A 17,339-nucleotide genomic window follows, 5' to 3' on the forward strand; every position below is an offset into this window, starting at 1 on the left:
GCGCTCCTCTACTGCCTCTCGGCTGCAGTTGACACTTTCAGCTTCTCGGAAGTCAGCCTTTGTGATAGCACACATCTGCTAGCACACATCTGCACTTCGTTATCATGCCAGGTTTTACTCTCCCACAACACAGGATGCTGTGAGTGGACAGTTTCTTTACCCCATGACACGGGATGATGCATGGAGAGTTTCTTCACATACACTCTTGCTGTCTTCACACCTGTTCTCTTAAGGTGTCCTTCCGGACATCTTGTTACTTTTTAAATTAGTTGTTTGTTGTAGGTTTGTTTTAATTGTGTGTGTGTGTGTGTGTGTGTGTGTGTGTGTGTGTGTGTGTGTGTGTGTGTGTGTGTGTGTGTGAGAGAGAGAGAGAGAGAGAGAGAGAGAGAGAGAGAGAGAGAGAGATGCATTTGGGAGCCCACAGAGGCCAGAAGAGAACGTTGGAGTCCATGGAACTGGAGTTACAGGCAGCTGCGAGTCACCTGATTTGGGTAGGAACCAAACTCAGGTCCTCTGCAGGAGCCGTAAATGTTCTTAACTGTTGCACTTCCTCTTAAGCCCAAATTGATTGCTTTTTTTTTATAGTTAAAGTGTATTTTGGATTCAAGTTCATTTCCAAGTACGTGTAAATATTTTCTCTCAGTCTGAGGTCTGTGTTTTATTTGGTTTTCATTTTCTTTTCAGTATTTTTGACAGGTTATTGATTGATTGATGATTGATTGATTGACTGACTGACTGATTGTAGAGTTCTTCCTGCATGTATGCTTGCAGGCCAGAAAAGGGCACCAGGCCTCTTTATTTTTGGTCATGAGCCACCATGTGGTTGTTGGGAATTGAACTCAGGACCTCTGGAAGAGCAGCCAGTGCTCTTAACCCCTGAGCCATCTCTCCAGTTCAATAAGATAGTTTTTTAGTTTCTTAAAATAAAATTTCATTTTCATTTATTGGTCAGACCTTTTGACATCAGGCCTAAGAATTCATCACCAAATCCAAGTGGACTAAAGTATTTTTTCCTATGTTATCTTATGAAAGTCTTGATTTTATATTTAAGTCTAATGCATTTTGAATGTTGTGGAAATAATAGATTTTGTTTCCAGGTTAAATTGTTTGTATACAGAAAGTTGAGCTGGTCCATCCCCAGTTATTGAAAAGTCTAGTCCTTTTCCTTTGAATTGTCTTTGCCTTAGATTTGGATCACTTGACTGTATTTGTGTGGTCCTGTTAGGGGACAGTTTATTCTGGCCGGTAATTGTGTATTTATTCTTTTTGCTGATGTCACACTGTTGATGACTGAAGCTTTATAACAAGTACTGAAGTGGGATGGTGTCCACCCTTTGATCACATTCTCTTTCAGTGTTGACTTCCTGTCCTGGTTCCTTGGTCTTTTGACATAAATGGTGGATTCATTTTGTTAAAACCCATAGGTAGAGCAGCCTGCACAAATTTGGATTGGGCTTTTATTGATTATAATATGTATGCATGTATGCATATATTAATATATATTATTCAAACTGGGAAGAATTAGCATCTTAACAGTATGTAATTTGAACACAAAGCATCTTTCCATTTATTTTAGGGCTTTCGGTTGTCTGCATGTAGATCTTGCACATGTTTTCTTAGGTTGACGCCTACATTTTCTCCATGCCACTGTGAATGGTAGACCTGACCTGGATCACCCCCACTCACCTATCTGTCCGATTTTAGGGTGGTGGGTCCCTGTGTCCTCAGTTCTCTGACAGGTTCAATAGTTTTTGATGCTCAGTTTGCTCAGGCTGTTTTAAGATGGGAGTGGTGACTTCTAAAGTTTTTACACATTGGAGCAGTAACGGACAGTTTTTCCTTTTTCTTTACATTCTATTATCTTAGATATCAGGAAAATGGCGGCCACTGTGGTTAAAGGAGTGGCCGGGGTCTTTCAACTCCCGAGCTAGCCTGTGTTCTTCCCCTTCATCATCCTCTCCAGTTCCAACGAGTAGTACACCTTTCAGCAGTATCCCAGGGAACTGTTCTCCACACAAACGGCAGAGTAGAGGGTGTGGCAAGGCGGGACACAAGTGCATGGCTTTCAAAGAGAAATTCATCCAGATGGCCTAATGTAAAATGTAGACCAAAGACCAGTGAGTCACTTTAGTATTACCAAAGCAATAGAAAGGAATTCTTCCATCAGCAGCCTGCTTCAGTGGTATGTATTTACATACGTGTGAGTCATATACATGCCCGATCTGTTTTGTACAGAGTTAACTAATGGCTCTGAACCATCCAGTACCCATGCTAGACATCATTGTTCCGGAACCACACCTCTGTGAGATGTGTCCTTTGGTGTGTCTGCTGTATAGAGAAGGAAGTCAAGGCTCTGGGATATTTAAGGACCTTTCTCTTGATGTGAGAGTAAATGACTAGTGAGGCTGGATTCTATCTGCAACCAATTAACTATACAGCTTTGGCCAATGGGTTTAAATTCTATGAACTACAGTGTACAAGTGGATTCAAAATTAAGTACCACTCCAGGTCACTGGACTAATGTTCAAAAAGGCTCCTTTTGTGGCTATAATAGTAATTTGGGAAGTTTGTATTATTATTATGGTAATTATAAAACTTATAAGGTGATGATTATAGCCATTATAATTGTGTATGCTGTATAATGATATGCTACTAATATATTGGTAGAAGTTGCAGCAGCAAATGATGGAAATAAACTTTATTATATGGCCCTTTATTATATTATATTTTAGAAGATATGGCCATGCATTGTAGATTTTATGGCTCTTTGATATATTGTATTGTAGATGTCATGATCCTCTGTTGTATTGTAGATGATGTGGCCTTCTGGTACATTATGTTAAAGAAAAGAGCTAGAAACTTCACAAATCTTATAAATAAGTTCAAGGCTCTTGGTAGCTATGGGAGGTACTATGTGATCTCAGGTCCATAGAAAATATTCAGAAGCGAGACTCTCTCTGGATAGTTACTTAGGATGTCATTGCTATAGCCTCAGGATATTGACTTCCGAGATACAGTCAGTCCTGGTTTCCCCAACGCAGTTCATCTAACACATAATAAAGAAGCAGAGCCTTTAACAAGCTATGGTTGCTTTGAGTAGCACCTCCAGTTCCAGTGGTGGCAGATGTCACCAGTGTCATGCTGTGCCCTGATGACCTGCTCTGGAGATGAATTTTCAAGAAGGGATGCACAGCACAGAGCAATCAGGGATACATGTGGGAAAGCCAGGCCTTGGTGCTGAATGCCCCTATGAGGGACAGCACCAGTGGAGACATGCAGAAGAACGGTGACTTGACCTGCTCCTTGGGACAATGCCATTAAGGGACTCATGGCCTGCTTAGTTCCTAAGCTAACCCAACAGAATATGGTCACAAGGAGACCTGGCTCTGCGCTTGATCATTGTCAGACCCCTTTATCAAGGCTCCCAGCATTTTGAAGAGTAAGACAGGATTGCCTCAAGAGAGGCCACAGTCTTAGCCACCCGGTCATCTCCAGGAGGTGACCGTTAGAACCGCAGAGCTCCTTTGGGTTGCCATAAACTAGGAGAGCTGTGTGATGGGAATCAGGGAGTGAGTGTGGGGTGATAGAGAGGGTCTGGGGTCACCCATACAGTACAGGCATCTCCAAGTGTCCAAGTCAGCAAAGTGATCCAGAGAACAGCTTAGAGCTGCTTCCGCCAGCAGATGTCAGGGTTGCAAAGCCTGCCGGGACCCATTGTGTCCTTAACTTCAACGGGCACAGGTCCTTAGGAAGAAGCTGACTGATTCTGGCTTACCTGCGTTCCGACACCAGCAACAGCACCACCCTTACTCCTGTAGTGGAGGACAGAGTCCTTGGCGTTCACCACCCCCAAAACTCAACAAATAAAACTGGATAAATAAGTAAGGCAAACAGACAGTGGGCTCACATAGCTTTGTTTCCTTTCAAGGGCAGGGAGCTCAATGCAAAATCCACGCCCCATTAATACAGAAACAAAACCACCCCATATTATCTAATTCAGGGGTAATTGTCAAGTGTGGACAAAAGACGGAGCGATGGCTCAGTGTTTCAGGGCACTGACTGTTTGTGCAGAGGACCCAGGTTCAGTTCTGCACCCACATGGCCCAGGGGATCTGGTGCCCTCTTTCAAGCTTCACAGGTACTGCACTTATGTGACGTGTATACATATATGCAAGAAAGCACTCAGACACGTAAAATAAGCCCTAAAAAAGCAAAGAAGGAAAGATGAACGGAGCAGGGAGTGACTCTTAGGTCTTCAGGCTCTTTTCTGCTGAGGACTCAGATGTAACATCTTGTGCTTCTCCCTCTTGCGGAATGGGGCACGTTGTGAGATAGAGTTCTTCTGTGAGGCTGGCGGTGGATAACTAGTGATATTTGACCCTAGTTTTATCTATTTAAAATCTATCCAAGTGCAATATAAGAGGTAGGTTTTGTCATTTAAAAAGTTTTTGTTATTAGATTGTTATTTGTTCTTGAGATGTTCACAGAGGGATATGGTGTTCTTGACATATCTATCCTGATCCCCCTTCCACTCCTCTGGTCTCCTCCATATCCTCATCTTGTGTCATTTATTTAAAAAAAAAAGCCAACATCAAACCCATTGAGTCAGGGTAGTGCTACCCATATGTTCAAGGGTATAACCCCCTGTGGTAACCTACCAGGGTTCAAGGAGGTGGGGTTTTTATTTTATTTGTTGACAAGATAATGGTGATGTACAATTTTGAAGCATCTGTTAAAAAAAACAACAAAACAAGATTATCTCATTAAAATATCAAAAATCACCCAAACGTAAGAATACTGTCCTGAAAGCTCTTCTAAACCCCGGGCTACATAGGAAATAATGTTTATGATGGAAAAATTAAAATAAAATACTGGTGTAAGACAATCCTTTATCTTTCACAGACAAGTCTCTGACAATAACCAGTTCAAAGCTCATTCCCACACAGTGTCCACAGAGGACCCACTCCTGGCACCGCCATTGCTTTTAGGCTATGTTTGCTGCAAACCAGAGGGTTTCCAAGTGTGGTCTCAGGAGAATCCACACCAGAAACACCTGCGTATTTGGTTCCAATTGAATCAGAAATTCTGTCAATGGAGCCTTGGACCTGATTGACTTAAGCCATCCAGGGAATTCTGACTGACGACTGTGAAGGTAAGCTCGCAGGCCACAGGGATCGCAGGGTTCAGTGGACATGCTCTGGTGTGACTGATTTGCAGAAGAGATATCCTGATCTGACTTGCACATTCCCATGGAGATTCAAACCTTTTGTGGCAAGATGGCAGGCAGCAATATCCGTTAGTATTGTTTCCCTCTTGTGAAGCAACATCAAAGAGCTTCAACTTTTGATCTCTGCTATCCTAAACCTCGTTTTCTAGGTTTTTTTTTTTTTTTTTGGCAGAGGCTGTCCATGCACAAAAGGGAAAATGGTAGTTAAGCCAGAGCCTCTCACCTTGACCTTAGTGACATGAAGGCTAAACCATTCTTGTTGCGGGAGCTGGCCTACATGGTGGAAGTTTACCAGCATCCCTAGGCTCCTCCCATTGTACTCAAGGAACAATCTCTTTCCCTTCATCCTGTCCCCCAAAGTCAAGTCTAGACAATCAGAAACCTTTCCCAGATAGAGCCCGGGATTGCCCCAGAGCAAAAGTGCACTCGGCTGGGTAGAACTGACGTAAGTCAAAGCAGCAATAATCCATACTAGCCATGGAAGAGGAGGGTGGCAGCCTGGGGACAGGCTAGCTGATGCCCGGAGGACTCATGCGATAGGAGCGGCTGTGCCTCTGTCTCCACTGCACCACACCACCTGGACTGTGGTCAGGGCAGAGAAGAAGATCAAGATCATCTCCAAGGGCGTGGCCTCATGGTCCTGGTGCATCTGGAGCATCTTCTCCTGGTTCAGGCTGCAACAGACAGACAGGGATGTGAAAATGACCCCAGCCATTGCATATCTGACAAATCATGAACACGACCCTGGCTCAAAACAAACAAACAAACAAACAAACAAAAAAACAAAAAAGAAAAACAAAACGAGGATTTCAAATTGTCGGTGGGTAAGCTTTGATCACAGAGTCCTTCTTGACTGCTTCCTTTCCCTTGTGATTGGGGGAAGGAACAGCAAGATCAGTGCCTCCTGTCCTTTGCAGTGTGTGACTGTGATCTCAGTCTTGTCTTTTCATTTAAGAGACCACGTAGGTTGAGAAGGTTTGGGCTCCAGTTGGTTCTAGATTGATCACTTTACTGTCTCATAACCCTAGGAGAGTAATTTGTCTGTGAAAACTCCTTAGTAACTCAGGGTACAGATAAGGCCATAAAAGAAACTGTACACTGACTTCAAGTAATTTCTACTATCTTTAAGCAAAAGGCAGTGCTGCAGATAGGCAGCGTCTGGGCCAATGGTGGTGATCTTCACTGGAAGGCAGCTGATAGGTCTAGAGTGGACTGTATACGCTGGTACATTAGTGTAACCGCTGTAGGGGGAACGACAGGTCTAAGTGTTCTCTTGGACCAGAGCACACACATTCAGGTGATAAGTGGATTTCAGTTTTTAGCTGGACACTTGGTTTTTCACCTTGATAGATAACATCAGTAAAATAGCATACCTGGCAAAAAAATGACCTTGAAAAGAATCTAGAGCAGTGGTTCTCAACCCGTGGGCCTAGGGGACACATATCAGATATCATGTATATCTGATGTTTACAATTCACAACACTAACAAAATTACAGTTAAAAAGAACCATTGAAATCAGGTTATGGTCGAGGCCCCCACAACATGAAGAACTGTAGTAAACAGTCACAGCGTTAGGAAGGTTGAAAACCCCTGATTAAGAGTGAGTATTCTTGACCCTGACTTAAATTAAGATCATTACTGGGCTTTCAAAAGTCCTAGTGCCTGAGCTGTACCCCAGATCCATGAATGGCAAACAAGGGACATTGAGAGTTAATCCCCCCCCCCCACTGAAGGCCAAACCCCTAGTTCTTCAGCCTGCCAGAATTCAAGAACTGATGACGTAGCCCCAGTTACCTCCTCTTGCCAGCCTTGCTGATACTTTGATCATGGCCCTTCAGCCTCTAGAGATACCAGGAAATCAGCGTTTGGTGCTTAAGCCATCCCATCTGTGGTATTTTGTTATGGTAGGCCAAGCAAATAACGAAGATTTCCAGGATAGAAATTTAAAAATTTAATCATGTTTCTTTTTAAGGGCTACATAACACTGCACTTGAATGGGATACTGTGTGATATTTACATATACATACAGGCTGCATAAAGTTTAAAGCATCAGTTTTTTTTTTTTTTTTTTGCTTTTTCTTTTATTTTGGCAGAGCTCACAAAAAAATGAGTGGGTTGTGAACTTAGGGGGACTGGAAGTGAATCTGATGTGAAACTTCTAAATAATCAATAAAACTATGTTAATTAAAAAAGAAATTAAAGACAGAATTTGAATTTCTGTGTAAGGGTTGTATATAAAATATTACCTCTACACTCTCTCAGGTGGCATGGGAATTAGGTTTATGAAATCATTGTTTATAACATACGTATAGGGCCATTAGGCCTCCTACACTCAGGATATTCTTTTTTTTTTTTTATTAACTTGAATATTTCTTATATACATTTCGAGTGTTATTCCCTTTCCCGGTTTCCGGGCAAACATCCCCCTCCCCCCTCCCCTTCCTTATGGGTGTTCCCCTCCCGACCCTCCCCCCATTGCCTCCCTCCCCGCAACAGTCTAGTTCACTGGGGGTTCAGTATTAGCAGGACCCAGGGCTTCCCCTTCCACTGGTGCTCTTACTAGGATATTCATTGCTACCTATGAGGTCAGAGTCCAGGGTCAGTCCATGTATAGTCTTTAGGTAGTGGCTTAGTCCCTGGAAGCTCTGGTGGCTTGGCATTGTTGTACATATAGGGTCTCGAGCCCTTTCAAGCTCTTCCAGTTCTTTCTCTGATTCCTTCAACGGGGGTCCTATTCTCAGTTCAGAGGTTTGCTGCTGACAATCGCCTCTGTATTAAAGCATCAGTTATTAAAAAAATCTTCACATGAGTTCAAGGCGGTTAATCACTAGGAGAGGGGAGGGAGAGGGAGGCAGAGAGACGCAAAGGTGGAGGGAGGGAGGGAGAGTTGGGGAAAGAAGGGAGAGAAAAGGGAGGGAGGTGGAGGGAGGAAGAAAGGGAGAAGAGGGGAAGTAGGGAAGGAGAGAAAGAAGGAGGGGGGAGGGAAGTAGGGAGGGAGGGAGGGAGGGGGAGAGGAGGGAGGAGAGAGAGAGAGAGAGAGAGAGAGAGAGAGAGAGAGAGAGAGAGAGAGAGAGAGAGAGAGGCGAGGAAAGTATAGCTCCAAGACAGTGTGATTTCAGTTGCAGTGGGGCACCCTCAGTCGCAGACTCTCTGAAGATATTCTCTACTTCCGGCTGGTTACCACAGTCAAGTGCACTTAGCTAGTGTTGCAGTCAGAAGCCTGTGACCTTGTAAAGGTTCTTGTTGGCTATGCTGGCCATTTAGGCTCTCTTCTTTCCTAGCATTTCTACAGGGTCTGGAAGTATCCAGTATTCCAGAAAGGGGTCCCATCCAAACCCCAGGGGTGCCCCCTGCTGGAGAAGGCAAGGAAATGATCTTTCTGTGATTACCATGCCTGGTGGAGTCCGGCTTAGGTGTCAGTACAGAAAGGGACATAGACGAATTAGAGCCCTTCATTTACCAAGTGAGCATGCTGGAGTCAAGTCATGGAAGTCACATACATAGCATTAGTGGATCTGTGGGAGCTGAGCTCAGAAGACGAGAACTATTTTTAAAAGCCTGTAAGAAATACACGCATTGCCTGTAAGAATGAAGCATAATGACAAGAGTCTAAAGAAATTAAGTCTTTCACAGATCTAGATCCAAAGTGAGCATTAAATATTCTGTGAAACGAATGGATTTCCCACATAGTCCATGTGGATGGACGTGGATTCATCACCAATCTAAAATGGGATTTTTTTTTTTTTTTTTTTTGATAATTAATTTTTTAATTTTATTTTTCTTGGGTATTTTATATATTTACATTTCAAATGTTATCCCCCTTCTTCCCTCTCCCATCCTCCCCTCCCCTCTCCCCCTGCCTCCATGAGGATGCTCCCATCCCCACCCACCCACTCCCATCCCAACGTTCTGGCATTTCCCCACATTGGGGAAACAAGCCTTCACAGGACCAAGGGTTTTTCCTCCCATTGATGCTGGACAATGCCATCCTCCACTACATATGTGGCTGGAGTCATGGGCCCCTCCATGTGTACTCATTGGTTTAGTCCCTGGGAACTCTGGTTGGTTGATATTGTTGTTCTTTCTATGTTGTTGCAAACCCCTTCAGCTCCTTGAGTCTTTTCTCTAACTCCTCCATTGGGGTCCCCTTGTTCAGTCCAATGATTAGCTGCAAGCATCGTCATCTGTATCGGTAGGGCTCTGGCAGAGCCTCCGGGGGACACTAAAATGGGATTTCAATAGATAGAATTGAAACCAAATCTGCCTTATGGTAGTAATCAATTGTGTGTGTGTGTGTGTGTGTGTGTGTGTGTGTGTGTGTGTGCACGCACATGCACATATACATCCCACTGCACACACCCATGTATATGTAATGAAAATCCATCTAAGTGGCTTAACCTAAATGGAAGTACTTTGAAGAGCATACATTAGTACACGCATGTAATGAGTATCTCCTATTTTGAATAAGAATACATTCATAATTGATTACTATAATGCAAGAAGGGAGGGGCCTTCATTTTTATTTCTTTCATGTGGTGCTCGCAGTACCCAATGGCCCCACTGTGGGTCCCAAAACACAGAGAAAGCAGCAGTTAAAGAAAACCAGATGTCTCGTGTGCCTAAAATAAACGAGAACTTCATAGTGCCACATTTCTAAGAACGCACAAATCTAACTTGGTGGTACTGCATGGATCGCATTGCAGAAGGCACATAAAATCCACACTCTCTGGGTCTAGAGTATCAGCACGACATACGCAATGCTATCCTGCCCCCTCTATCATAGTGCATTCACAAACACAAGGATGACTCCATCCAGTCTCTCAAACTGCTAAGAAGAGAATCTTGCTGTTAATAAAAACAGCCGTAAAAATACTAATAACTTACTTCCACGCATCGTCTGTGGAAAGCTTTGAGAGCAGCAAAACATAAAGGGACACATTAAAGTCGCTTTATTTTCTCAACATGTATTTTAAAACATTACAGAGAAATACAAACTGGGGGGTGGTGGTGGAAGGAGTCCTGGTCTCCACCACTGGAATCATTTAGGATGAAAGTAATTATAAAATTACTTGCTTACAGAATAAAACCAAAACAAACAAACAGAAAACATGGCAGAGCACCAGCCATCGGGTCACTATTAATAATATTGGGTTCTTTTCCTAGGTCAGAAAACCAGATGCGTCTCCAGAACTCTCCTTTTGTTTTGGCAAATCAGTCAAGATCGTAGAGTGGCCTCCCATGGGCAGCTTCAGGGATACGGCCTGTAAATCCAGTATGCCTCAAAACCATCTGGTTGATAGTGTCGGGGCTGGTGCCAGGGAGCAAACACCAGCTCCAACTTCAAGGCTTCAGAGTCAGAGCCGACTAGAAGTTGTATTTGTTCAGAGTGTTGTTCTGGCTTCTAGGTAAGGAGGCCCTGCTGAGCAGAGCCCATATGCTTGTGGTGGAACTGCTGAGCATAGCCGTTCTCAGAACAGGATCCACCAAAGACTGCCTTCCATGAGCTAAAGCCTTCAGACCAATCAATAGAAAAACATAACCTTATAACGGTTTATTTCCCAGGCTAAGTAGTATTAAAAAATACCGTTAGAAGGCTAATATCCCCAAAGACAGTAAAGAGAAGGCGGACAGAACGCTGGCTATACAGATCTATCGTTAGCCAGATTACACTTTCTTTAAAAGCTGTAAGCAATTCTGACATGGTTCAGTCGAAGATTTCCAGCTCAGACTCCATCTGAATGTGTGCTTCTGTGAGAGGCAAGAGGAATCCACCAAGAAGAAAAAGCAAGGCCCTAGGTGACTCTCTTGAGTTTCTTAGATAGGCTTGTGCAATGTCTTCCTAGATGACGCCAGGAAACAAGAAGTGCAGCACTTGACACTGACATCTATCCCATGGCTCCCACAGGTGGGACCTAGGTGGAGGTCACAGCAGCAGGGCTCAGGTGCCAAGTTCTAGGGAATAGAAACTCTCAAATAGTGTCGGTACCTCTGTGTGGCGGTTTGAATGGGAATGTCCCTGTAGGCTCGGGTTAGCATGTTTGGTGCCCACTTGATGGACTATGTATGAAGCATTAGGAGGTGTGACTTAGCCGGAGTTAAGTGTGGCCTTGTTAGGGGAGGTGTATAACTGGGGATGGGCTTTGGGATTTCAAAAGCCCATGCCGGGCCAGTCTATTATTCTCCGTCTGCAGCACACAGATCAGAAGTGAGCTCTTAGCTACTACTGCAGGGCCTCCTTGCATGCTTCCAGATATGACAGCCATGGACTTGCCCTTTGACACTGTAGACAAGCCCCAAGACTCCCCTCCCTTTGCTGTTAGAGATCTGTAGGTTAATGGTGCTTAATGTTAAAATTAGATTCAAATAGGAAGCTGAGTATTCAATAGGACGGACAATCTATTTGCCTTTTTCTAGTAACGGTGTCCTGGGTATAACTCTCTTCAACAGTCCTGTGGGTTCTGTCACGTTTTAAACAGAGAGTGACAACTCATTCTTCTGAAGCCTAGGAAAGTTGAAGGTGAAGAATTGTGCCTAAGACCTTTCCCGTTAGCGACCAGTGGTGATTTCCTTAGCTAACACATGACATTGAAACTATGATTTCCTAACAAAGGTGACAGTAACGAGACAATAATAATCTTATAAAAGCTTCTTTAAAAAGTAGTTACTGGGCTGGAGAGATGGCTCAGCAGTTAAGAGCACTGACTGCTCTTCCAGAGGTCCTGAGTTCAATTCCCAGCAACCACATGGTGGCTCACAACCATCTGTAATGGAATCAGATGCCCTCTTCTGGTGTGTCTGAAGACAGCTACTCATATACATAAAATAAAATAAAATCTTAAAAAAAAAGTTGTTACCGTCCTCAGTAGCACAACCTCTACCACTCCACTGGGGTGTGGTACCTACATTTGAGGCCATATTTTCTGAGATACTATTAGGTAAGCTTATTCAAGGTCCTCCGAGTCTGGAAATGATAATGAGACTGAGTCAGTTTGTCTGGATAGATGAGTGTGTGAAAAAAGTCAAGACTGAGGTGGACTGAGACTCTGAAATCCACGATGTGTCCTTAGAGACCATCTGAAAACAGTACTGGCTTAGAGACGGGAAGACAGAGGGGGGAACAGAGAGGTCTAGGGGTTGACCCAAGTGCATGTGATAAAGGAACTACTTAGAATCAGTTTGGGGAAAAAGGGGCGATTGCCCAATAAATGGGGCTGGGGCAAGTGGCGAGGTCTTTGGAAAAACGTAAGGTGGATCCATCCACCGTCATTCTGTACTTCAAAATAAGCCCCGTAGGGATCAAATACTTAAATGTAAGGATAAAACTCAAAAGCCTTAGAAGAAAATGTGTTTATTTTTATATATCTTGTGGTAGATGAGACAGTTAGAAGGAAGACACAGAGCCCAAAACGATAAGAGCAAAGCAGTAGGTGGGTTCTGAGCACGTAAGACTCACCAATAATAACCATGTTCTTTTAAATAAGAGAAGGAAGTAAAAACAAGGTGTTCCGGCGAAACACGGCAAGTCCAATGTATGTGGTTGACTCCACTCCCTCACACAGGGCTGGGATGACATTAGAAGGACAGACTGGCATGGGCCTCCAAACAGAAGAAGAGAAGGCAATCCGAGCAACAGTTACAGGATGGGAAATCAGCTGCACTCTGGGAGAAAAAAAACGTGGATACAGACCTGCCCACTTGACTCAGAGAGTTGGTGACCAGATACACCCCATGCTTCTGTGGAAGCAATCTAACCCCAGAGAGAGGACCTACAGCCATGGACAGTTCTCATTCACCCTGAGAAAATGTTCTGCAAGTCAGCTACCAGCACTGTCTGCCGCCTGTGTTCTCTGCTGCAAGAGAGCGTCCAAAGTCTTGTGCTATGTGCCTGAGTGGACAGTTAAAGGTCATAGCTGCTTGGGACAGGAGGTTCTCCACCCGTGATGGAAAGAATCCTATAAGCACATAAACAAAGTAAGATAAAGTGACAGACATACAACTGAATGGAAGGACTGGATATAAAATAAGCAACTCTCTGAAAGAATTTAAAAACTCTTACATAGGGCAGAAAATATAAAACTATTAGAGAGTTTGCCCAGAAGGGCAAACATCCAAATAACTGTTTCTAGCAGATGACAGAAAAACCCAAATTGCACAAGAAAGTTGCCAAAGCCTGAAAGTTGCTGTTTTTTGAGATACTTACCAAATAGATGGAAATATCCACGTTTATCTTTCCTTTGAGAAGAACCTGTAGGATCTTTAAAAGGATAACACAGGTTGCTGCTCCATGACAGATTAAAAGGAAAGCATATATCAAACGTAGCTGTTCCTAATACAACCCCGTTCATGAAGGATATGCATTCTTATAAAAAGACATCCTGATGACCAAGACACTCAGGATGCTTACAACAAGATCAAGAACGTCCCCCAGGTGGGAATGTGTCTTCTATTGTATGTGTCTCCTTCTACTGAATAATGCTACCTGGAGGTTTGTTTCCATCCCCCATCTTTGCTCCTTCTGTCCGATCCATCCCACATCTCTTTTTTCTCTCTACCATTGCTTTTATGAACCCTCCTCCTACCATTTTTGTAGCCTGCCAAATCCCACATTTGAGCGTCAGCTTCTTCTCACTGCTTCATACAAACCTCTACTTAGCTGTTACTCCTACTGTGAACCAACCTGACCCTTTGAGGACATTACCTACTCTCCTCCCCTTCAGACACCTATTGCAGCTCCCCAATTTTGCACCACAGACCCACGTCCCACCTATCTAACTGCTGAGAGCAGAAACCCAGAGCCCCATTCTAGAGCCTACCCTCTTGCCGACCCTACTTCTAAGCATTACATCATGCATACGTCCACTCCTTTCCACCCCTTATGACTGTTGGCTATCTTCTCATTTATTGATTCATCTATTCAGCAACTAAGTTCTGGCTCTACTATGTGCTGGGCTGAGAGGTGGCATACACTGGCCCACGAAGGCAGACAAAGGTCCCATGTTACAGAGGAAGTGAATGACTACCAAGAAGTCATCAAAACAAGTGCCCGATCTAGCAAGTGCCATGAAGAATATAAACAGACCCCCCCCATATAGAATGAGCAGCGGGAGGAAGGCTCCAAAAGTCCTGAGGACAGGATAGAGAAGGGCAGGCCAAAGCCTGTCCCACTGTCTGGGATCTCTTCTGCCTCAAAATTTAAGTATGGTTCCATTAGAAGCACATAGATCGTGCCTTAGAAAGGGTTCCCTGGCACATTCAGAGGAAGTATGTTTCAAACAGTTGCATGTAATATCTTTATATTGGCACACTGCACACTCAGTCAACACATTGGGGGAGATGCTTCTTTTTTCAAAGAGCAACTTAAACATGAAAGGGTTATGTTAGCCACAGTTCAGAGCATAGTCCATCATGGTGGGGAAGAGAAGGCAGCAGGTGCTTGAAGCAGCTGGTTATAGCATATCCACAGTCAGAAACCAACAGAAGATGTTGGTTTTCTCCACTTTATACAGTCCAGGGTCCCCTGCACGGGGAACGGTTCCTCTCATAATGTGGGGCTTTCCACATCAATTGGCGTAATCAAGAAAATCCCCCAAAGGCCCATATGCCAAAAAAGTCTAGGTTCTGTCAAACTGTCAGCTAACTCGACCATCTTTCCAAGTGGCAAAGCCAGAACAATGAACTCGGAAACCACTGATGTCCCCTGGCCACATCTGAGCACATGAGTTCCTGTTAAGGAACTCATGCCATAGGGCATTAAAAAAAACTCAAAACCAAACAGACAAGAGAAGATTGAGTTGTGCCAGCTGAAATTCTTGAAAGAAGAAGTTATGACCCCTCTTTCTGCACAAGTGGTTCTTGCCTTCAAAAATTGTTTGAAATCGCTTGCAAGATTTGAGAATTCTTATATGTATGAAAGGTGTTTAAACTGGCTTACTAGACTACAGGGCCTGTGGTTGGTGTTTGGCTAGGAAGGAGTGCTGGGAGCTGAGGTCCCAGACCATGCCGTTTGATACTATTGTTCATTCAGTCAGTAATTTATTCACTTAACAAATGTACACTGAGGACTCGCCATTTGTTAGACTCAGTTCTGGATACTAGGAAGCCAGCAGCCAGCAAATATGATCAGGAACCAGCTCTCCTGAACCTTTGATGCTGTTGGAGATTCTCAGACAAGCAAATGCACAAGGAGACATACTAAAGGTGATGTAGGGAAAGAAAATGGGGTGAGGTTTAGAGTGGCGAGGTGTTATCATATATAGCCTTGTCAGTAGCTGCTCCAGTCTTTATGTCCCCAGCTCTGTGAAGTCTAATTGAAAGCAGCACTTAGTTCTCTAAGACCACCTCAAAGGAACACCCTCCTGCCACGCCCCCAGTACCTCCTTGCCACGCCCCCAGTGCCTCCTCTCTTCTCTTCATCAGAGGTAATCCTCTGCAGCTAGTCTTCCACTCTCAATAGGATACGTTTGTCCTTATTTTAAGGATTCAGGCTCCAGAAGAAAAGCCAGACTCTAATTTCAATATCTAGGCAGTACTCATAGGGGCCAGAGCAGAAGAGCTATTCCATGAGCAAACATAAAAAATTACACTGAATTTTAAATTTCCACCAATAGGAGGCAAGAACTAGCCCGGCGGAGCTTCAAGCATCAGCATCATCAACTCCTAGGAGGTAGACAAGCTAACTCATAACCAGGCCCCACCACATAGGTTTGAATCAGAACCTTGGGGCAGAGCCCCGCAATGTACCCTTTAAGGAGACGTTCTGAAACACCCTTAGCTTGATTTCCTCAAGGCCGAAGGAGAAGGTGGAAGTACAATGCCACTCCTCTCTTTCAGTATCAGAGTCTTTACCTTGAGCTCGTGGGAGGTAGTGGGAACGGATCGGGAACAGCTCGGGAGAGAGGATGGAGAGCAGGAAGAAAGCCGGGGAGAAGGAGGAAAAAGAATGGGAACATTTTCCAGAAGGTCCCGAGACCCTGTCTCCATTCTGGGCTGGCTTACACCCCTGTGGGCGGAGACTTGGAGACCAGACCTTGTCACGCGCTTTCCAGGCCACATCCTCAGGACCCTAGCGGGGTTCCTGGCCTGCGCCTGGCTGGTACCTGCTCCAGCTGCGGGGGTGCCTCTAGCACAACCACCACCCTGCGCACCAACATGATCATGGGTCGGTCGGATCCCCGCGGGGAGAGTGCGGCAGAGTACGTGTGGGAGCCGAGCTGGCGGCGGCTGGGCGGCCGGCCGGGCCATGGATGTGCAATGCGGTGCCTCCTCCGGAACCCATGTACCGCGCACCTCCCAAGCGTAGTGAGAGACCCCCTCAGTCTCAGGACGCACAGCATGGGAGCGCCTGCAGGTCCTCCTAGATGATGGAGTGTCCTGGGTCCCGCCCCGCCCCGTACTCCCTGCTGGAACCAGAGGTGACTGGGCTGGAGGAGGGTCCGGAACAGGTAGGAGGAGGTGTGGGGAGTTCAGAACCAATGGATCAGAGCGGGCAAGGGGCGAGGGTGGGGAAAAAGGAGAGTAAAGGACACGTTAAGAGAGAGGGAGAAGGATGTGGAGAGGAGAAGGCAGAGGAGGAGGGCGACCAGAAGGTATGAGAAAGGAAAAAGGCGGAGGAGGGAAAAGAGGAAGAGGAAGGGAGGAGAGGAAAGAGGAAGAAGAGGACACGGACAGGAAGTTAGAAGAGTAGGGGAGGAGGGAAGAGAGGAGGAGAGATGAATGCGGAAAGGGGAGGGAGAGGAGGAGGGAACAGAAGAAAGAGGGGAAGTGCGGAGGGGAACAGGAGAGAAGAGGAGGAAGAAGAGACGGGCAGAAGACTGGAGGAAGCTGGGAGAAGGGGTTGAGAGAGGGAAGAAGCGGGAGGCAGAAAGGAGTTTCCTTTTTAGCTCTCTGGCAGAGGGGTGCATTAGAAGGACAGAGTCTGGTTGGCGGCCCACGTGATGAGCTTGGACCTCCCTTGGACCTCAGATCTTGTTTTCTGGGCCCACTGTACCTTTTGTCAGCACTTTCAAAAGATAACAAAGCTGAGGAATTCCACAATGAAGAGTACCCAGAACTTTGTGGTCCTCGGGGTGGTGCTCCGGGACCTGTAGGGTCTCTTGGGAGATCACTCACAAC

At 45.0% G+C, this 17,339-nt stretch overlaps 1 protein-coding gene across 1 annotated transcript in view; it reads right to left on the bottom strand.

The window, feature by feature from the left end:
• The window catches only part of Rnf175 (ring finger protein 175), a 45,568-nt gene extending 29,007 nt beyond the window's left edge, over window positions 1–16,561 (bottom strand). Inside the window, 4 exon segments of the mRNA XM_032896948.1 lie at window positions 3,776–3,812; window positions 5,797–5,901; window positions 7,023–7,069; window positions 16,325–16,561. Coding sequence (XP_032752839.1) covers window positions 3,776–3,812; window positions 5,797–5,901; window positions 7,023–7,069; window positions 16,325–16,561 — 426 coding nt within the window.
• Window positions 16,562–17,339: the final 778 nt, after the last annotated feature.

Source organism: Rattus rattus, chromosome 3, assembly GCF_011064425.1.
Source record: "Rattus rattus isolate New Zealand chromosome 3, Rrattus_CSIRO_v1, whole genome shotgun sequence".
Lineage (NCBI taxonomy): Eukaryota > Metazoa > Chordata > Mammalia > Rodentia > Muridae > Rattus > Rattus rattus.